This window comes from Ascaphus truei, chromosome 3 (genome assembly GCF_040206685.1).
Source record: "Ascaphus truei isolate aAscTru1 chromosome 3, aAscTru1.hap1, whole genome shotgun sequence".
In the NCBI taxonomy this organism is placed as follows: Eukaryota; Metazoa; Chordata; class Amphibia; order Anura; family Ascaphidae; genus Ascaphus; species Ascaphus truei.
Genome location: NC_134485.1, coordinates 362952506 through 362975412, shown reverse-complemented (window position 1 = coordinate 362975412; position 22907 = coordinate 362952506). Strand labels below are relative to the sequence as shown.

Here is a 22907-nt window from a genome sequence, read left to right as displayed (position 1 = left end):
TGTTGGTCTTATCATAAATTACATACTATTTAGATTCTAGTGAAAGATTATACCATCTCAATGAATAATCATGGCCACATATATTAACAAGATATCGTGAATTTTACTGTTCAATAAAATCAGCCTTTATTAACTTTGCCTCAATTGTTTATTAAGATGCCATATTATGAGGCTTAAAATCTTAATTGTTAATATATAATATCTTTATATATATTATAAACAGTGTTCGACAAACCTATACATTTGCTCGCCCCGGGTGAGTGGATTTAACATCGTGGCGAGCTCCTATTGGCCCAAGCAGCACACATTTGGTACTAGGTGGCGAGTAGATTTTTTTGTGTGGCGAGTAGATTTTTTGGTGATTTGTCAACCACTGATTATAAATATATGTATCCTGATATGCACAGACATTTCCATAGACTGACCTTATTAGTTATAATTAGTATTGTACACAATGTATTCATAGGTCTGACTATATATTAATAATAGTGTTATTTGGGTATATGTTTTCTTTAGTTTTTTTCTCCATAGCCTTTGTTATGTATTTTGATATTTTTGTTTCCCTATTGTTGTTATTGTTATTTTTATTATCACAGATACTCATGTCTTTTTTATACCTGGTCTTGTATCCTGCCTTTCTAGAGTTGCTCTTATGTGAGGATAGACCAATGAAAGATCCCATCATCCCTTCCTCTTTGAGGTTTAAGGAGACGTTGGTAACGATCTTGCTCGTGTCATCCATGACTGCACTTAAGCCTAAGCATTTACCATCCTTACAAATGCATGTATTTTTAAGCACCATACAACAGGTGGCACTGCATCCGATGGACTGACTGTCTCCAGCTCCCCGCCTTCAGTGGTATGAGGCTGGAGGTGTGTCCGTACCGATGTCACGTCACTTCCGGTATCGGCTCTTTATCGGAAATCTGGCTACACATAAAGCAGGAGAAACCACGAGGGAGCCAAACACTCTTTCACAAAGGGCAGGAACGACCGAAATGCATCATAGTAAACTCTACACCCATTCACCTTGATTTCCCCATGTATTCCCCCAATAAATAGGTTTTTAACTTTATACCTTGATGTGCTGTACTCCATTTTTTCCTTCTCACGCTGTGCACCATTTTTCTACCTTTGGACTACATTACTTGTATGAAGTACTTCTCTGGCCTGAAGTTTATTTGCGAAAGAAAATGCAAAGTCTTAAGCAGATCATTTTATAAAAGCATTGAGATTGTAAGTTCTCCGGGCAAGTTTTTTTTTTTATTATCTAGTTTATGTGTGGTGCACTTATTGTATTATAATTAACTGATGTATTGTCTCTTTTCTAAAGTGTAGTGGTGGAGCTGTATAAATAACAATATGCATACAGTATGTACAAGCTTCACAAACAGCAGCTCTACAACATCCAGGAATTTTTTGTATGCTAGAAAATGAGACCTCCAGTGACTGCTCTGGTAAAGAGGGTGCTACTTTAACACTCCTATTACTTAACTGCCTGGGATCACAACACAGGACATCAACGCAACAGCAGTGAGATATTTCACTTCAGCACCTGGACAGCTCCACTGTTATACTGTACACATCATAACTTTTACCACATCTCTTATGTCCCAATTGATATAAACGCTTCATAACTACCTCTAGGCCCCTTTATGAGATGCCAACCTGTTCCTTGAGGACAAGCTTTTCCTTGCACTGAATGCCTACTTACTTACCTGACTAAGGGCAAACATGTTTAGATATTATAACAGTAGATACATTTAAAAAGAAATACTGCAATATAAAAAACAATTTCATTTAAAATAACATTGCATTTTACAATAAGCACAACAATATTAAAATATCGCTATACTATTGCTATCACTATATTGATATTTGGGCCCAAAATGCTCAGGTTAAAAACCTCCCACAATTTATTATTGTACAGTACTGTATGTATGTGTGTGTGTGTGTGTGTGTGTGTGTGTGTGTGTGTGTGTGTGTGTGTGTGTGTGTGTGTGTGTGTGTGTGTGTGTGTGTGTATATTATGCATATATATATTTTTAGATATCTATATACTGTATTAACATATATGAATAATCTTGCTTTAAACTGGAAATCTATGCACCAATATTACAGTCTATAAATACCACTGCAGTTTGTGACTGTCATTCAGGACAGGAGGAAATGGGTATCCTTACCTTAACAAAGGGAATCTACAGTAGTTGCACTGTTCTTTAGAACTTCCTTCAAGGCCATATACAAGTATAGTCTAAAGCGGGGTGCACAAACTGGGGGGCCTATCTAAAATGTATCTATAAATAATCTGAATACAGTATGTGTAGAAATAATGGGATAAGGATGAGAGGCCAGGAATGACTTAGTATTAGAGGAGATTATTGAAACATTGAATGTTTGGGTTGATAAAAGGGCATACACAGAAGGGCATTGGGGAGATGAATTGAGGTGGTGTAAATAGGAGATGCGCATGGCATGTTAATGTTGGAGAGGTGAATATAATTGAAAGACATTGGTAACGGGAGACATAGAAGCGTTGAAGGAAATGACTTGAGTATTACAACAAAATTAAGGCTTAGAGAAGGCGCGAGAAACTCCAGTCCTCAAGGGCCACCACCAGGTCAGGTATTCAGGGATATCCTGGCTTAGAGTGATAAATGGATATTGAAAAGGGAGAGAGCTGAAACAATCTTTGAGACAGAAAATAAAAGAAGCCATACCGAAGCACATTTAAAACGCCAACTTTATTAGAGTTACATCTCTTAAACACACAGACATTACCACACATCCTATGTTTCTATGACTGAATTTAATGCTTTTATTTTTGTAACGCGTTTAAAAAAAATGCAAAATACACTTATCGTATCAAAACTATTTGTAAATCTCATTCCATCTGCTCAAACAAATGCCAAATGGGAGCTGAGTTTTTTTTACCTTTTAGCTTAAAGGGAATCAATTTTGGGGGATTTCAATTAACAGGCGTGCATGATTCATACAACAGGACACAGTAAGCGTTCTGCAGCCTGCTGATAAGGAAGCAGATTAGTCAGGAAATCACTGTCAAATGTATCAGAGCCAGTACACATTTCAGTACTCATTACTCAAAAATGATCAGCAGCCAATTCATTTTCCAGAGTTGGTAGATGATATAGTTGTGTACGTAGTTAGATCAAGGAGTATAGGTGGGGGGAGGGCGGGAGAGAAGAACATTCTTTACAGATAGATAAATAGATAGATAGATAGATAGATAGATAGATAGATGGATAGATAGATAGGAGAGAGGCAGCACACACTGAACAAAAGGCAGGTGTGGAGCACGGTAAAGGGTAAATAGTTACAGTCTGTAAGGATCCCAGGAGATCCAATATACCGCACACCCTCTTCAGAAGTCCCCTGGGGACCGAAACATCTGGCAAATTTGTGCATTTTGGATCCAATAAATCACTTTTTGTGATTATCTCTTGTGCTGTGCTGGTATATTGGATCTCTTGGGTCCTTACAGACTGCATGTATGTATGTATGTATGTATGTATTGTGACAGAAACCAGGGGTTGGTAATAAACTCCATATACAGGGCTCCCAGGATACTGAACAGTTTCTGTCCTGTCTAAGCTGAACAGGGCAGCCTCGTGGTACAGGCACTCCATTCCACAGTTTGTCTGCTGCCTGTTTTCTGTCACCTGTCATGCTGATTAGAGTTCAGGTATATAAGACCTGTTTCCTGTTTCCTCTGGGCCCCGCCCAAGAGCCTGGAAGGCTGCTGAACTGCAGAGGGGTGAGAAAGCCTCTTTCCCAAATCGCTTCATTCATTCTGTTAGTTTGTCTAAAGACTGCAAAGGTACTTATTTTGTTGGTGGAAGTGGACAAGCCACTTCCAACTCTGAGTCAGGGACATCTAAGTTTAAGTTATCGCTCAGATGAGCAGCTTTTTTGTTTGGCTTTGTTTTCTGTTTAAACTGTGGCAGTCTCAGTGCCTGGGACTGAATAAACCAGGCATAGCCTGTTTAAAGGAACAGTACGTGACGTCTCATCATTTAACCTACCCTAAAAGACCGTGTTCTAACAGTCCCGGACAGACGGCGGAGCCCCGGAGTAAGCCGTTTGTCACATATGGTGGAGAATGCGGGCAGAACACTAAAAGGTCTGGGGGTTAAAGAACTTTAAAGAAAAAAAAAAAAAAAAAAGGTTTTTTTTCTCTCTCTCCAAACAAGATGGAAGACGTGGTGAGTGCGCTGGTACGCAATGTCGCTGTCCAGAGAGACGCGAATGAAGCCCTGCAACAGGCGAATGCAAACCAGCAAGAGACAAACCGCTTGCTGAAAGAGGAGCAACAGCGGTTCGCTCAGGGCTTACAGCAGGAACTCGAGATCCTGAGGGAGACTATCAGTAACCTTCCACTGGCAGCGGCAGCCCCAGTTCCGAAAATGACCAGGGCAAGCCACTACCTTCAGAAGATGGGACCCTCGGATGATGTGGAAGCCTATCTTCTCACGTTTGAACGCACGGCACAGAGAGAGGGATGGCCAGAAGCTGAGTGGGCTGGTCTAATCGCACCCTTCCTAAGCGGCGAACCCCAGAAGGCTTACTTTGATCTAGAGCCAGCCGAAGCTAACGTCTATGCAAAATTGAAGTTCGAGATCCTCGCCCGCCTCGGCGTAACCACGGCTGTTCGCGCCCAAAGGTTTCACGCATGGTCCTTCACGATGGATAAAGCCACCCGAAGCCAGATGTATGACCTCATCCACCTCGCCCGGAAGTGGCTACAACCCGAGATCAACTCAGCAAGCCACATCGTGGAACGGTTGGTCATGGACCAGTTCTTGAGGAAACTTCCCTCTGCCTTACGCCATTGGGTCAGTCGGAGTGACCCCCACAATGCGGATGAGCTTGTGGCCCTCGTAGAAAGGTACAATGCAGCAGGAGAGCACCCGCAACCCACAGTCGTGGAGCAACCCCACTACCCGAGGTTCCAGGACTCTTCCAGAGACGGTAAAAGGGTACCGGGGTTAAGGGGAGCTGAAGAGCGGCGACCACCTTCACGCAGCACCAGCAACAGTGGTTCGCACACTAAGGGCAATAGCCAACATGGGGAGCCGGGAAAAGGCTCTAAGTGGGACACAGACTATGTACCTAAATGTGTAAATTGTCATGAGAGGGGCCACACAGCAAAAATCTGCCCACTAAATGATGAGCCCATGCAATGCAACAGCGTGGAACCTTATTCGCTGTTGTCCCAATGTATGGGCCCTAGCCCAGAGGACCCCTTGAATAACCATCTGTGGGCATTTGTAAAGGTTAATGGTAAGAGGGTTCGGGCACTTCTTGACTCTGGGAGTATGGTCACACTAGTGTCCGAATACCTATTGCCCATTAAGAAGAAACAGGTAAACAGTTCACAAAGAGTGGCAATTTGTTGTATACATGGGGATAATCATGAATATTCCACTGTTGATGTTTTTTTTGAAACAGAATTTGGTTCTTTAGATTTCAAGGTGGGTGTTGTACCCAAACTGGCACATGATGTGTTAATAGGGACCGACTTTCCCCATTTTCTAAAAATGTGGTCCCCAGCTCAGAATAGCGCCCAGAGTTCAATAGCAGACCATAACGAAGTGTTAGAAGAAACAAATCCTTTCCCTTTTTCAGAAATGGAGGTTGACGAGGGCCCAAATAAGAAAGGGGAAAAGGAGGAGTGCTGTGAAATTCCCTTCCCCATCACTACTTTGGTAGGGAATACCCCAAATCAAGATGTTGATCAGGCACTTACCACCCCAGTACAGGATAAGACCCTCGCTGACCTAGAGGTCAGTCCTGGGAGTTTTAAGAAGGCCCAGTGGGAGGACCCCACATTAGCGGTAGCAAGGGGAAATATACGGGACCAGAATAGTACTCATGGCCAACCAGATAGGTCACTTGCTTACCCCTACTTCGAGGTAGAGAACGACCTAGTATATCGGGTTGATAAAAGAAAATCAGTTACAACTAAACAATTGTTGGTACCACGGACATTCCGTAACGTAGTATTACACCTCGCACATAGTCATCCATTGGGGGGACACCTAGGGGTGGAAAAGACAAAAGAAAAGGTTCTCCGAAGCTTTTATTGGCCTGGGGTTCTGGCAGAAATTACAAACTATTGTTCCTCATGCCCAGAATGTCAGATTACCGCCCCGTTCAAAGCATACCGCAGCCCATTGGTACCCCTTCCCATAATAGAGGTACCATTTGACCGGATTGCTATGGATCTAGTAGGACCCCTAATAAAGTCTGCTAGGGGACATCAGCATATATTGGTAATATTAGATTATGCTACCCGATATCCGGAGGCAGTTCCCCTACGTAGCACCTCTGCTAAAAACATAGCAAAAGAGTTAGTACTTCTGTTTTCCCGGGTCGGAATTCCTAAAGAGATCTTATCTGACCAGGGAACACCATTTATGTCCCAAGTAACAAAAGAGCTATGTAAACTCCTAAAAATCAAGCATCTCAGAACCTCAGTCTATCATCCACAAACAGATGGTTTAGTGGAAAGGTTCAATAAAACCTTAAAGAGCATGTTACGCCGGGCGGTCGATAAGGATGGGAAAAACTGGGACTGTTTGTTACCATACCTGTTATTTGCCATTAGGGAAGTTCCCCAGTCATCCACAGGCTTCTCCCCGTTTGAACTATTGTATGGCCGACATCCAAGGGGCTTACTGGATATAGCCAAAGAAACTTGGGAACACGAGGTTACCCCTTACAGAAGTGTAATAGAGCATGTTGCCCAAATGCAGGACCGCATTGCTGCAGTCCTACCCATAGTGAGGGAACACATGGAGAAAGCTCAAGAAGCACAAAGGAATACGTATAATAAGGGTGCTAGGGTCAGAATTTTTTTTCCAGGTGATAGGGTACTAGTTCTGGTTCCCACCGTGGAGAGTAAATTCCTTGCTAAATGGCATGGGCCATATGAGGTCTTGGAAAGAGTGGGAGAAGTAAATTATAGGGTAAGGCAGCCAGGTAGGAGGAAACCTGAGCAAATTTACCATATAAACCTACTCAAGCCCTGGAAAGATAGAGAGGTCTTGTTAACCCTAGTACCCCCAGGTCCGTCAGAGAATCAAGAAACTGACCCAGAGGTTAGCATAGCTGAAACACTGTCCGTGCATCAGAAACGAGAGGTCCAGAGTTTAGTGAGAAGGAACAAAGAAATCTTCTCTACACAGCCAGGTAAAACTAACGTAATTAAACATGACATAGTCTCTGAACCGGGGGTCCGAGTTAACCTTAAACTGTACCGAATCCCAGAGGCCAAGAGAGAGGCTATAAGTTTAGAGGTTAAAAAAATGCTAAAACTAGGCGTAATTGAGGAATCCCAAAGTGGGTGGAACAGCCCTATAGTTTTAGTCCCAAAGCCAGACGGTACAACAAGGTTTTGTAATGACTACCGGAAACTAAACGCGGTGTCAAAATTTGATACTTACCCTATGCCCAGGGTGGATGAACTTGTAGAGAGACTGGGCAAAGCCCGATATCTCACAACCCTAGACCTAACAAAAGGGTACTGGCAGGTTCCCCTCACAGAAAGGGCAAAAGAAAAAACAGCCTTCTCAACCCCAGACGGCCTCTTTCAATATAAGGTGCTGCCTTTTGGCTTACATGGAGCTCCCGCCACATTCCAAAGAATGATGGATAAAATTTTAAAACCACATGTTCGGTACGCTGCCGCCTACCTGGATGATGTGGTAATCCATAGTGAAGATTGGCAGTCCCACCTTCCAAAGGTCCAAGCTGTGCTCGACGCAGTTCGGTCTGCTGGACTAACTGCTAACCCCGCTAAATGCACTATTGGTCTGGAGGAGGCCAAGTATCTGGGGTATTCTATTGGTAGAGGGTTACTCAAACCACAAACACTCAAAGTAGAGGCGATACAAAATTGGCCAAGGCCAGTCACAAAAAAACAAGTAAGGACCTTTTTGGGGTTAATTGGCTACTATAGGAGGTTTATTCCCAATTTTGCAACTAAGGCAACCCCACTAACCGACCTCACAAAAGCAAGAGGACCGCTAATGGTAAAGTGGTCCCCCGAAGCCGAACAGGCCTTTAGAAGCCTGAAAGAAGCTCTCTGTGCCCAACCAGTGTTGGTCACACCTGACTTCTCCAAAGAGTTCGTAGTCCAAACCGACGCATCTGAGGTAGGGCTGGGGGCGGTACTCTCCCAGGAGTCTCAAGGTGAGGAGCACCCCATCCTTTATTTAAGTAGGAAACTAAATCCCCAGGAGAAAAATTACTCCATAGTCGAGAAAGAGTGTCTCGCAATAAAGTGGGCTGTAGAGACACTCAAGTATTATCTGTTGGGGAGAAAGTTCCGATTGGTCACAGATCATGCACCCCTTACCTGGATGTGTCAAAATAGGGAGAAGAACGCTAGGGTGACCAGGTGGTTCCTAAGCCTACAGCCCTTTAAATTTTCTGTGGAACACAGGTCGGGGCACAAACATGGCAATGCCGACGGGTTGTCAAGGATGCACTCCCTAATATCCATGGTCGCTCACCCCTCGAGGTCTGAGCTGGGGGGGAGGATATGTGACAGAAACCAGGGGTTGGTAATAAACTCCATATACAGGGCTCCCAGGATACTGAACAGTTTCTGTCCTGTCTAAGCTGAACAGGGCAGCCTCGTGGTACAGGCACTCCATTCCACAGTTTGTCTGCTGCCTGTTTTCTGTCACCTGTCATGCTGATTAGAGTTCAGGTATATAAGACCTGTTTCCTGTTTCCTCTGGGCCCCGCCCAAGAGCCTGGAAGGCTGCTGAACTGCAGAGGGGTGAGAAAGCCTCTTTCCCAAATCGCTTCATTCATTCTGTTAGTTTGTCTAAAGACTGCAAAGGTACTTATTTTGTTGGTGGAAGTGGACAAGCCACTTCCAACTCTGAGTCAGGGACATCTAAGTTTAAGTTATCGCTCAGACGAGCAGCTTTTTGTTTGGCTTTGTTTTCTGTTTAAACTGTGGCAGTCTCAGTGCCTGGGACTGAATAAACCAGGCATAGCCTGTTTAAAGGAACAGTACGTGACGTCTCATCATTTAACCTACCCTAAAAGACCGTGTTCTAACAGTCCCGGACAGACGGCGGAGCCCCGGAGTAAGCCGTTTGTCACAGTATGTATGTATGTATGTATATATATATATATATATATATATATATATATACACATATAAAACAAAAAGAACGAAGTAGCGCCTCTAATACAGCCTATACAAAACTGTGACCCCTGGGGGGTGGGGCCAAAGAGCGCAGGAAAAGCATGCAGCAGAGAGAAATAATCCCTTCTGTGAAAGCATCCTGGAGGAGATTCCGAAACTCCAACTGATAAACCTCAGAAGGATCTTCAGTTAAAGTCTGATAAGATGTGGTGTCAAGCAGAAGAAACGCTGGATCCTCTTCCCCTGATGTCTCACTGACCAGAAGCAAGAAACTGGAAGCGCGAGTTCCCGGAGGGATTTCCTGTGTGGTGCACCCGACCGGAGGGACGTCATTTCCGGTTGCTCAGACCATGCGGAGAGCAGACAGGAGAGGACTCCATTGCTGATAGCAGACGGCAGTACTGGCTTATGAGAGCCTATCTCATACCTGCTTTTAAACCCTGTACTTTTGTGAGTGGGCATTTGACTGTTTTTATTGTTCTATAAACTATTTGTTATACTTTAATGCACTAGGTGTGCGCCTGTTTCTTTTCTTTTCTTTTTTCATATATATACATATATATATATATATATATATATTAACAAGAAAAATGTGAGCGCACAAACCTGTAGTGTGGATAATATGTATGTAAATACAGTTTAATAAAACACAAAGAGAGTACAGATCAAATGAGAAATAATGATCCTGTAGCAACAATAAAACAATGGATATATAAGCTAAAATGACGGAACATGCTGCAGCAATTAAGGGGTTAACCTGAGATGAAATCAGTCTGTGTAAAAGTCTCACAATATAGTATGCCAGGCAAATCCTCCTTATATAAGTGAACAGTAGTAATAGGAGCTCCAATCCAAGCAGATGTAGAATATAAAATGAAAAAGGCACACTCATGACAATAAGTGCCCTTTTCAGACACCTCTGGTACTGTGGACACTGTGTCCCACGGTGGTGGGACAACGACCTGTGCAGCGAGGTATAGCTGTAACCATTAGTATTGCTATTGCCTGTATGTGGTTTATGGTTATTGCTCACAGTAAATGTTATTATTGTTATTCTTATAATCTGTGTACTGTTATTAATAGTTCCTGCTTCTGGCACAGGCCCCCCTGCCCCACTCCGCTGGTACATCTCCCCCCGCTAGCTGGCACATCCCCGCCCCCCCTCCCCCCTGCTGGTACATCTCCCCCCACTAGCAGACACATCTCCTCCTCCCCACCCCCCACTGGCACATCTCCCCCGCACATCTCACATCACACACACACACAGCGATATATTTTAAAAAAGGAGACAGCGCGGGCTCCATAGTGTAAATAGTAAAAGGTTTATTACCACAATGCTAAAATCAGGTCACTCACAAAAAATCAGTGAATTATGCGCGTTGAACATGAATTCTTGTCCCCTTGTAATTCTCCTGCCGGTACGGGGCTCCAATCTTGCAGCTAGAAGTGTGGGATGTCCTTCCGCATGCACAGCCGGGTAGCTTTGATAGTGTGCGTCCACACTGCAGTCTCCCGGCAGAGCAGTATATGTTCCCTCAGGGACACAGCTAGGGGAGGTTCTGTAGGTGCAGAGGTCTGTGGCCCTCTGCACTAGGCCAGAGATCCCCTAGGCCCCAGTAAGTCCCCAACTCACCCTAGATTGTGGCTGCTTTAGGGAAGGCCCCTTCAGTTAGGGATCCAGCCCTTTTAGTGATTAGCCAGCTTAGGGCCATAGTGGTTTCATTTGAACTATTGCTGCTGCAGTCTGTGACCAGACTGCCAGAGAGTGAGCGACCATCATTGTGGAAGTCACTCCAGAGGGTGACATCCCATCCAGCGGAGGATATCGTTGGATCAGCGGATGCCTTGCTTCTCGTTGTTAGCGCCCGGGTGTGCACATGTCACGGGAGACCAAGTCTTATCATCACATTAATTCCGGGATTCTGAATTGAGCACAACAAGGAGGGCAAAATAAATTGTAATTTATTTCCTTTTCAGGCAAACACACAATTCTTCACAATTACACTTAATAAACACTTACTTGGATGGGGAAATGAAATAAAATGTCCACGGAACGAATTACTTGAAAACAAAGTCTCTGGGCACCCCTGCATGCATGCAAGTGGGTGCGCGATTTGAGCCGTGCGACAATCCTTGGCTAAGGGCACAAGTTGCCACCCCTGTATCTTCACCGAAAGAAATGTTTTCATTGGGTCCTTACAGGATTCGTTCGGGAATCCTTGGCTCAAACGAATTCTGGAAGAGGGGTGAAAATCGTCGTTACGATGTAATTAACCCCTCATAATCCGGAACCGCTGATACTGTAACTTGGACGGATCTTAGCTGAATCAGATGAATCTCTCTAGGACTGGGCTGAAGGTATTTTTATAGGGTTATGGGTCCTATCTCTAACATACCCAGGCAATCCTCCTGTGGGTATACGGGAGATGAGGGAGTGTGCCATAGACTAACACAATCAACAAGAAAAAAATACGGTGTATATAGCGCTAAAAGTGAATGTAATTAACCATATAGTGAGGTGATATAAAGTGATTCTACACTACAAAATATATATAAACATAGGCTGCCAGGTAATACTAACTCCAAGACACAGTTAGTGAACAAACCAAAAAATGAACAATACAGACCAGCGCCGCAATAGTCCAAAGGGAACAATAAAGTCCAATGGTGTAAAAATCTCTAGTGATGGGTATCTGTTGATATGATGGGATATTCCAGCCTTCTTCAAGACGTTACTCCATGCACATAATCAGAAAAAGAGACAAAGAAAACACATCATAGTGCAACAATACAGATAATAACATGCAGGACAAACAGAACAAGACAAACACTACATAAAACAGGTAAGGCTGACTATATTAAAATAGTAGTTTATTACACAAATATAAATGAGGCAGATGTGGGATCCGGTGTTTTAAAACCAGAATCCTACTTACAGGACTGCCACAGATCATAGGCAGAGGATAGGATGTATGTTGTCCGGTTGCAGCTCCGTCCGAGCACGTGACCTCCCAGGATCTCTCTCACTCTGCGACCGGAAGTTCGTCACTCCAAGCGACTCTGGAGCTCTCCAGGGGTTGCCGCTCTATCTCTCACCCGAAACACCTCACTGGGGGCAGGTTGGAAGCGCCGAAAATCTCCTCTCCAAGCTATATCTGTGACAAACGTTCAGCAAGTCCTCTGCCACACTGCACAATAAAACTTCTGACAAACGGCCCAACGCGTTTCGTGCGCATGCGCACTTCTTCATCCCCTGACACACAAAGGTGCTTTATCAAACTCCTTGATAAAGCACCTTTGTGCGAAACGCGTTGGAGGGTATCTACCTCCTTGTTTGTTATGTCTGACAGATAATAAATACTTTTTCATTTTTGATACACCTGTGTCCCTGGGCAGTGCGCCGCTTTTGTGCTTTTTGCATTATTTGGATCACTTGGACTACAATCAGCGGCTAGACACGCCCCAAAGAACGCAGTGGACTCTAGGAGTGGGTAAGATTTTCAAGATTTATTTTACTTCAATGGATCAACAATACTACTACTATTTGGGTTGAGTGTTGGACTTATATATTGTTTTCCAATGAGGTACAGCGAAGTGGTTTCATATAATTTATCTGTTGCCTTCAGGATATCTACATACCCAGAAGTTCTAATTCACTCACCCAGTAGTTTTACCCACTCCCTCACTGAGTTCCCACTGTTTTTCACATCATTAATGAACTTTCATGCTAATTCCAGAATGGTAGGAGCACTCTTTACCTTTCCATATTGAATTGTGTATCAAGTGTTAATAGCCCATACTTCGCACCGGCATCTGGTACTTGACAATATCCCGGCCATCCTAATACCTAGGGTCTCTGAGGCTTTTCAACTCCGGACTTCTCTAGACACTGGGGCACCAACTCAGCAGGGTGCCCTTTGAAGTACGGAGATGAAAAATCCCTCAGCTCATCCACCCTTAACATATTGATATGTTAATGTATTCATTGCTTGGCTGGGAGGAAACGGTTCCTGCCTTTATATTTTAAAACATGCTGAAACACATGTTATTTTTATATGTACTTTCTGTATGTATGGGTGGTATAAAACCAATATGTATGTGAATGTTATGTTCTTCACTAACTGTTTACCAAAATTAAAGTGCTATCTCCTCCCTAACCAAAGTTAGTTACTTAATAGAATAACCTCAGTGATGTGGTTGGTGGTTAGACTCTTGGCATACAATATATCACTGCTTGCCGGGCTCGGTCACCGCAAAAGCATTCCAGCAATTGACCTTAATTGGTTAACGAGACCATAGGATACTGTACATTGTTGTATTCCGGGCACTTCAGCTAGACCGCAGACAACTTATCCACTTAACTTTGTGGTTAAGACTTTCTCTGAAGAGTCTGTGGTTTAGGAAGAACTTCAGAACTTCAAGGTAACCACTGGCCACAGACACACTTATTCAATTGATGCTTGGTTCAACGCTAGAAGCTCCCCCTTGTGTTGCGAATACAATTTGCACATTCTTCATTCATAGGACTGCAACTAGTTTCTGAGCTGCATAACGGGGACAATACAGTTAATGTATAGGGGATACATGGCATTGTGGTGACCAACAATTAACCCCTTCAACCCCAACCAGGTTTAGGGGTAACCAGCCGGGCCTGAGACCTTTATTAATGGCCTGGTTAACCCCTTCACTGCCACAACACACCCGGCAGGTACCATTCACCAAACGTGCACCAACACTGGTATAATAAGGCGCTGATAATGCCTAGGGGACACTGATTGAGTGAAGTCACCAAACGACACCTCTGATATTGTGGACACTGTGTTCCACGGTGGTGGGACAACGACCTGCGCAGCGAGGTATAGCTGTAACAATTAGTATTGCTATTGCCTGTATGTGGTTTATGGTTATTGCTCACAGTAAATGTTATTATTGTTATTCTTATAATCTGTTGACTGTTATTAATAGTTCCTGCTGCTGGCACAGGCCCCCGCCCCACCCCGCTGGTACATCTCCCCCCGCTAGCTGGCACTTCCCCCCCCCGCTGGTAAATCTCCCCCCACTAGCAGACACATCTCCTCCCCCCCCCCCTCCCACTGGCACATCTCTCCCGCACATCTCACATCACACACACAAAGCGATATATTTTAAAAAAGGAGACAGCGTGGGCTCCATAGTGTAAATAGTAAAAGGTTTATTACCACAATGCTAAAATCAGATCACTCAGAAAAAATCAGGGAATTATGCGCGTTGAACTACAATGTGTGAAGCTACAGTGAGTTGGGGCCCAGCTGGGGCCTAAGGGGGAAGATCTGGACTAGTCAGGGGAGCACTGCTCCCTGGACACAACCTACTCCTCAGAGGTACAGTACCCCTTCCGACTGGTGTGGTCCCAGCGCGCGAAATGTATCTAATTCTAGGAGCAGAAGAATCCAGCCTTACCATTGGCTAAGCCTAGGCACCTGACTAACAGCCCCTATGCTCTCTGGGGACTGTAGTTCTCGCTGGTACTCTCTTCTGCGCATGCTTGCGCTTCTCTGCTGATCCCCGCACTTGGAGCCTCTCTACGCATGCGTAAAGCTTACTGCGCACACACAATCAAACATGGCGGTGCCCTGCAAAGGGGTCACCGGCGACGCGATCGCCTCCTCTGCCTGATAGCGGGTTTGTCTCAGTCTCCGGTGGCACCTGCACCACCTGCGGAGCTCAGCAACCTCCCCACACTGTAGCGGAGGTAAACGGAACCCAGGGGGGAACCCCGCAATACTTATATTAAAAAACAATATAGAAATGATGAAGTACAGCAATACAAAATACTCTTAAAACTTTATCAGGGAACAGTAAAGACCAAGGCCTTAATTTTCCCCTTTAAAGTGAACAAAAATGAAACATTAAGAATAACATGTAACTATTTCAAATAAAAAATAAAAGTAGCTAAAATCTGTTTTCTAAACAATATGGGTATTACAATTAGGTCACATCTACTGTATATACACACGGAGCCCGTCTTTTGTGCAAAAACTATAGCAAAAGTTAAGAGGTGGTCTTTTGGGTAAAAAATGAATACATGCAAAAACTATGAGTGTTAATAAGGATTGTGCAATGATTATAAAGACAATATGTATATACAACACATTTATGAATACTATATAAAGTATACAGCTATCCCACAAAAATTGAAACACTGTTATTTTCTGAAAATACATTTCGATGAAGTCCTGTCTTTCTTGCTCTCTCTCAACCTCCCTAGAAAATGACCTATTTCAGCTCCCTGAAGGAGGCAACATTTCTGGGAAATCTCGTATCTTAATGAACAGCTCATGAATATGTAATATAACAAGTCTTCCTCGTTTGCTTGCAAAATTGTCATATTGCTCAAAAGCAGGACTTATGTTAAAAGTATTCATCTTTGCTTACAGTATGTACTTCAACCTTTTAATACACAGTAGGATAAAGTTTGTTGAACCTATGCTGAATACATACAGTATATAAAATGCAGTATCCAGATATAAGTCTTGAAGGAAATAAATATTAAAGCCAGTCTCATCCAAAAGTTATTAATGCAGAACAAGATACATATAAACATTCATTTCACTAAATGGAAGGTACTCCTTAGGCAGTGGCTGCCTTCTCGCACTCTTTGACTTCTTTCAATTGTATTGGTCTAATACCCACATACTGTTGACATTTCAATCCTACATATTGAGTGCTATCACTGAATAGTATCATACCACTTCCCTAAGAAAAAAGTGATATGACAAATATACTGTTACATGCACAACATTGGTCTCATTACTTTTCTTTGGAATTTATATTATGAAAATATAAAGAAAACACTACAGAGGACACTTATATATTTTTTTACTAAATACATTTCAGCCTTAATATTTTTTGTTTTATGACTAAAAGAGTCTCTTAAGAAATAATCCTAAAAATAATACAACAATTGCAAACTATAACTCTCAATCTGATGAATCTTTGCCAGCGCTGCTTGACCTCAACAACCCATGTGATTTATGCACCATGGCAACTGCAGATTTTCTGAATAACTAGAGTCATCCGTAGAATATGTTATGGTCTCCAGGGATCTGCTGCACAGACATTGTAACAACTGTGTTCTCTCACTATGCCCCAAGTAAAGCTGAATAGGAAAGAGAGCAAAGACAGCACAAGAAGGATTTACTTATAGCACATACATGTATGAAAAATAGAATATAGTTGTTTACAATAAGGTTATATGACAATTAAGAAGTAAGGAAGTAAATCTCAAGACATATAGGGCTATATTTATCAAGCAGTGACATACAGTATCAGAATACACCTTACGAGTTACGACCCATTCACTTGTTTCTGCAATTGAGGTGCAATATGTGAATTTACATACATGTAAATTAACTCTGACTATTGTAGATCATATATAATAATTACAACACATTGAGGGTTAAGGGTTTATTTCCGGCTTGGACAAAAAAATTAAGAGTTAATTGCGGTATACCATGTACACACACAGCATGGGACAATTTGGTTAATAAGCTATGGGATGCTACTTGGGTATAATGTAATCCAATGGTACGATATAATTCCAATTATTGGTTAATATGGGTAATGTGTTTGCATTAATGTCTATGTAATGAATTTTGGAAGATATTCTACAGTTGGTACCTACAACACCATCTTTGTGTAATGCTTTACTTACTAAGACAAATGCCTAAATGGGCCACAACTTCCATTAGACAAGCACTTAGTTGAGCAATACACATTCTCACCGATGAACCAGATGCCCCTTCATTAAGAGAGCTAGTCATAAAATAAGGTTAAAAAAAAGTTCAACTGAAAACAAAGAAATACAACTGATAATTTCCAACAATTTTCATCCCTACATTGTTAAATAAAAAATAAATAAATATAGCAATTTGTACAGTTTATCTAGGGAGGCCCAGCTGTAGACAATAATAATAGTAGTTATATCAATAATAAGTATATACTGAAAGAAAGAGAGAGCAGGAAAGAGTCATATGAAACAGTGTGAGTGGTATATAAGAAAAGAGAGACATTAATGTCATATGGAGACTTTCTCTCTCTGATCTCTCAAAATGTATTTGCCAAAAGTGCAAAATATATATAAAGTACATAGTACTGTAAGCATTGGTGAAAACTTTTGCAAATATCGGGAAATGTAGATTTAAGTGGTAAACTCTACTCAAAAGAGCCTACTGAAATGTATTAGGAGTCAATTTTCCATGCACTGTATGCTTGAAATGGCTATCCTTTGCAATGATGTCAATTATAAATTCATAAATTCAATATACTTTTTATATTTTATCAATTTTTGTTGTGGCTTAGTAAAAGTCTGGTGATTTTGTTAAATATAGCATATGAATTGTAATAAGCTGTTCTCTTGACACCCACATTCTGTAATTGTTAGTCTTACCAGGAGTCCTAGAAACTTACAAGAACCTGCATCAATGTGTATGCTACTGTACCTTCCTACAGTATTAAGCTTAGTATACATCTCTCAAGGCAAAGAAGCAAAAGCATCAAATACAGATGTGCGAACTTGCCCAAATTCATTTTGCTCATGTTTAGTTGAAACTTTCCAAAAATTTGAAAAACTTTTGCTATAACATTTTTGCCAGACATTTTTGGGCAAAAGTTAGACAAAGTGAAATGATTAATTATGTATAGGTTCCTACATAGAATTCACGAAACTGCTATTCATAATCAATGTTATACAGTAGTGCTAAACCTTATGGCATGTGACATACACTTGTGGTCAGATCAGATTGTCAGATCTTGGGCCCTACTACCCACCCCTTTTAAGCCATCTTTTTCTATCCAGTTTACCCCCATTAGCCACCCTCATTACCCTCCCCCAATTCACCCATAAATCCAAACTCTTCCCCCCTCCTAGTTCACACTTGGCCCATCACTCTCCATCAATCCCTCTTTCTCTTTCCTCTCCCCAGAACCATAACTCCCACCTCTTGTAGGTGTACCTGCACAAAATGACTGTCAGTCTGTGAGAGGCACAGAGAGCGACAGCTAGTAGTCAGGCTGAGAGATGCACACAGAGACAGCTAGTGACAGTCTGACAGCCTGAAAAGAGACAGCTAGAACCATCTTAGGCTCCAGTGAGGGAGTTGAGGGAAGAAGTCACCTCACAAGCTGCAAAGCGGATACTTGCTAAGCTGTTAAGACGCGACCGTATAACAGACAGCTGGGAGACCCGTTCCCGTCATTTTTAGCATCCTTTGTGAACATACACAAACATCTCACAAATATTCCATCCTTAACAGGCCTGCAGCACAACTACACTTCATCTTAAGAAAAGAGCTCCAACTTCTTTCCGGCATTAACATTGTCTTATTTGACTGCTTGCTACATTGGACACTAGGACTATATAAGGGACAACAGCGCAGCATCATCATTTACTGTGTAATGTGTATCGGTTGTATTGAATTGGTAGGGTTTTCCCTAAGAGTAGAGGCCATTGGGCTAAGGGAGTCCCTGACTATAAAGCACTAGTTATTATTACAAATGATAGATAAGGTGCTTAAAGAGAGTAAAGACCGCTCGTCCATTCAATTTTAGATTATTATTCAAATAAGCAGGTGCTCAGAGGGGTAAAAGATATCTGTGTTTTAACAGTGTTGATCAGAGAGATCAGAAAAGTAATCCCATAGCACCCGGCACTCAATGCTGTATATAATTACTCTAGACACCAGTAGTCCAGTAGGCACAATTACCTATTTCAACAAATGTATAGGGGGTTAATAACCCTTGTACCAAGAAGTCCAGTGAAAATAACAAAGTTTTATTTGTCTAAATACTAATTAAAAACACATATATACACATCATTCAAAAACTATTAAAATACCCCTTCAGAGGTGGCTTATGGGGTTAATGGTAGTTCAGTCAACTATCTGTCATAGATAGGAACTCCAAAAAACCTTCTTGCATATATTATGACTGATCAGTGGTTTTTGTCAAACTGCATATTGTGGAGATAGAGGTTGTATATCCTCTATAGGTTGTATATCCTCTATAGGTTGTATATCCTGTATTACCTCTATCTCCACAATATGCAGTTTGACAAAAACCACTGATCAGTCATAATATATGCAAGAAGGTTTTTTGGAGTTCCTATCTATGACAGATAGTTGACTGAACTACCATTAACCCCATAAGCCACCTCTGAAGGGGTATTTTAATAGTTTTTGAATGATGTGTATATGTGTGTTTTTAATTAGTATTTAGACAAATAAAACTTTGTTATTTTCACTGGACTTCTTGGTACAAGGGTTATTAACCCTCTATACATTTGTTGAAATAGGTAATTGTGCCTACTGGACTACTGGTGTCTAGAGTAATTATATACAGCATTGAGTGCCGGGTGCTATGGGGTTACTTTTCTGATCTCTCTGATCAATAATGATAGATAAGGTCTAGTGTGGTTTTTGTCTGGTGAGTCTGACTATGGTGTACTAAGGTAGAGTGTACTGCCCTGGCACATATAGGGAAATAAGAAGGGTTACATACTCATAGTAGTATTTTTATTTGCTGTATGGTAAAGGGGTTTTGTCACTTTTTTATTCCACATAGCTACTTAAAGTAGCAATATGGGTTTACATAAAAAATAAAAAAAATTATTACAGGTATTAAGCAGGGTGTCTCCAGAGCTGAATCCTTGCTTCCAGAGATACTTACCCCTGTAGTGGTGCCAGTATCTCTGCAGGCAGAGAAACGGTGTTCCTTAATCTAATGGCTCCTTAAAAGTCCGGCGTCACACGGGCCAATAGGAAGATGGAACGTCATCTGCTGCGGCTTCCTATTGGCCCGAGTGATCTGCACCTTTAAACTCTGCAGAGATACAGGTACTCCCTACAGAGGTAAGTATCCTGGGAAGCAGGGGTCCCTGGAGCTGAAATTAATAGGGTTCAGCTTTGGAGGTCCCCTGCTTCAAACCTGTAATAAATATATATATATATTTTAAAGTTAACCCCGTATTGCTTCTTTAATGTACCTGGTTTATTAGCATGTATAGATACTTTTTATTGGGAACACCAAATGTTATTCTTGTTGGAGTTTTTGTTGCTTGTGGTTCCAACCCTCAGCACCACATTAGTGGAACTCAGTTAATACCAACATTCTAAACTCCGTGGGTACCGCAGTAATTCCATGTACCTTGACCCTTGGTGCGCTTCTGTGTTTATTACCGCAGTAACAAGCTGTGCATCTTTTATTTTTAATGATTAGTTATGGAAAAAATATAAACATACATATAGAAAAAAAACTGCAGAAATAGCTCAAACGCTCTTAACATGTCAACCGTGCAACAATTCATGTGTTACTCTTTATCCAATGTGTACAAAATACAATATACATGTTACTATAACTAATATAAAGCTTCCAGAGAAAAATGTGGTAAAACTCATTCCAGCCCATTTTTACAAATACAGTATAAATCATGAAACACTGCTTCTGTTGAGCCTGGGAACAGTCAGGGTTTCCACCTTCTCCTGACCACCCTGTGACATTCAACCAAGCCAACTTGGCAAAACTAAGCTGTTGTTCTAGGGACAGGTTTATTCATATTGGGCTTTTAAGAGGAGTTATTCAAATTTCAAAACCTTGTCTTGATAGACTTTAGTTTACCTTCAACAATTTGTACTGTTTTTAGTTTTTTTTGCCAACGCTTAGTTTTGCATAACTGACCAAGGCTCACTACAGTATAACAGAATCCAGAATCTTTTGTACATTGACGACATTATGTAAATCTATGTAACAGTACACAGATGCCATCTTTCAGAAATGTATTTGTGCACACATTAGCTCTGATACAAAGAATTGTCAGGAAAGCAGAACAAGTCAAGGAGAAGACATCAACATAAATCTGTGCCTGGAGATCCCGGAACATAGCAACATTTGTTATTGAATGGATAAGTAACAACACACTATATATTTGTCATTCTGTCTCTTCCCACCTGTTTACTATGATAGTTCCTTTTTTTGTTATTAGCTGTATTTTCTAATAATGCAGGGAGCAACAGAGGAGCAACTGTTGGCTGAGGCACTGCTTGAATTTGCATTACCTATGGGCGCGATTCACTAAACTGTACAAGTAGTTTAGGCAATACTAACACCATTGAAGTGAATATTGTTGTTTAGTTGGTAAGGCCCTTAGCGCTAGTTTCACCAGCTCCTTTAAATCAGGTCACATAATGGGATGTTACCTAAAACAGGAATAAACGTTTTGTTCCCTATGTACTACTGTAGTTACATTTACAATGAAGTCAGAGCTCGTAACAAGAAGCTGTAGGATTTTAACTAGTGGCTCCAATGTAACATAAGAATGCACTGCTAACGATTTCATTGTATTCAGGAGTGTTTGAAAAATTCAGTGAGTCTGTTTTAACCTCTGCAGTACCCATCTCTGAGATATGCAAGCATGGAAGGAGAAGGTTTACTTTTGAACTTATTTTCATCTGCTTTTGATACAGAAATTGAAATAATTTGTTTTAGCAAAGCCATTGTTGATCTTGGATCTGATGCCGTTCTGTAAGGGTTAGGTTGACACAATCTTGGACAGACATTGCAAGCTTTGGACCATTTATCCTATTCTTCACTCAACTTTAAGAACTATTTGTAATTCTCTTACCGCTCTCATCCAGCAAGAAATCATCTTGGTAACGGAACTTTTCTGGTCCGCAAGCAATAAAAATGTCATCATCACCAAAGAAATCCTGAAGGCACATCACCTGCGAGAGAAGTTACATTTTATTAGGGAATTTGGTTCCATAACAACTCAAGTCCATTTCCTAAACCACAGCCTGAATAAAACATCACACTTAATGAAATCGACAGGGGTTTTCCCCCAGAGACCTGTACAGAGGATTTCAACCAACCATCTGTTTTGTGTAAAAGTTACTTTTAATGGCAAGAAAATGTGGAGGAAGGAAATACAGTGTAATCCATTAGTACCTGTACCTGCCAGTCAATTCAATATTTGTTGGCAGTGGAGTGAAAATGATCAGTACTCTATTTGCAATTTGAATTGTATAAGACAACAGCTGCAGAATTCATTTACTTCTGCCCGTTTTTAATTTCTGTTAACTAAGTGCCAAAAGCTCTCAGTTCTTAACATTTTCTAATCTTTCCATAGCTGGTCAGAGATCACCCTAATTACAGTATCTGCAGACATAAAGTAGTCTTCTTTTATTATAAAAGCAGGAATTTAATCCATTCCGTTGTCATGACCTTATCACAATTATGAGATGCTTTTAGTGATAAAAACTCATTTTTCCAGTAAATGTTCAGTGACTATACAGTAGATATAAGGTGGAATTCACAGCTTCAAAAAGCACAAAAGAAAAAATCAGTTAGTAGAACAAACATTAATACAAATATCAGAAAACTCCCCCCTTACAAATGGCAATACAAAGATGGAATTGGTGCATAAGATGTGTCCGCTATTACTAGTGCTTCATCAAGGAATAATGTGAAAGTATAAAGAGGTTGGGGAGCTATATAAAAGAAAATCGCATTTGTAATTCATTCGGTCTACAGTTACCCCTCATAAGTACATTTATTGCATCACTACCTTTTAACTACGGAAATGTGTGATGTCTGAAGCTTAGGGCTATTTTACACTCATGGGGAATATCCACTTTTGTGACTCACAGATCTACCATTGGGTACAAGAAGTGATTTCCCAAAGTAATGA

The 22907-nt window shown here is 41.5% G+C and overlaps 1 protein-coding gene across 3 annotated transcripts in view; it reads right to left on the bottom strand.

The window, feature by feature from the left end:
• DCLK1 (doublecortin like kinase 1) overlaps positions 1-22907 on the bottom strand; it is a 371284-nt gene that overhangs the window by 184815 nt on the left and 163562 nt on the right. For all 3 annotated transcript variants that reach the window (XM_075592105.1, XM_075592104.1, XM_075592108.1), the window contains exon 4: positions 21843-21942. In XM_075592105.1, coding sequence (XP_075448220.1) covers positions 21843-21942 — 100 coding nt within the window. The remainder of the gene's footprint in view (positions 1-21842; positions 21943-22907) is intronic.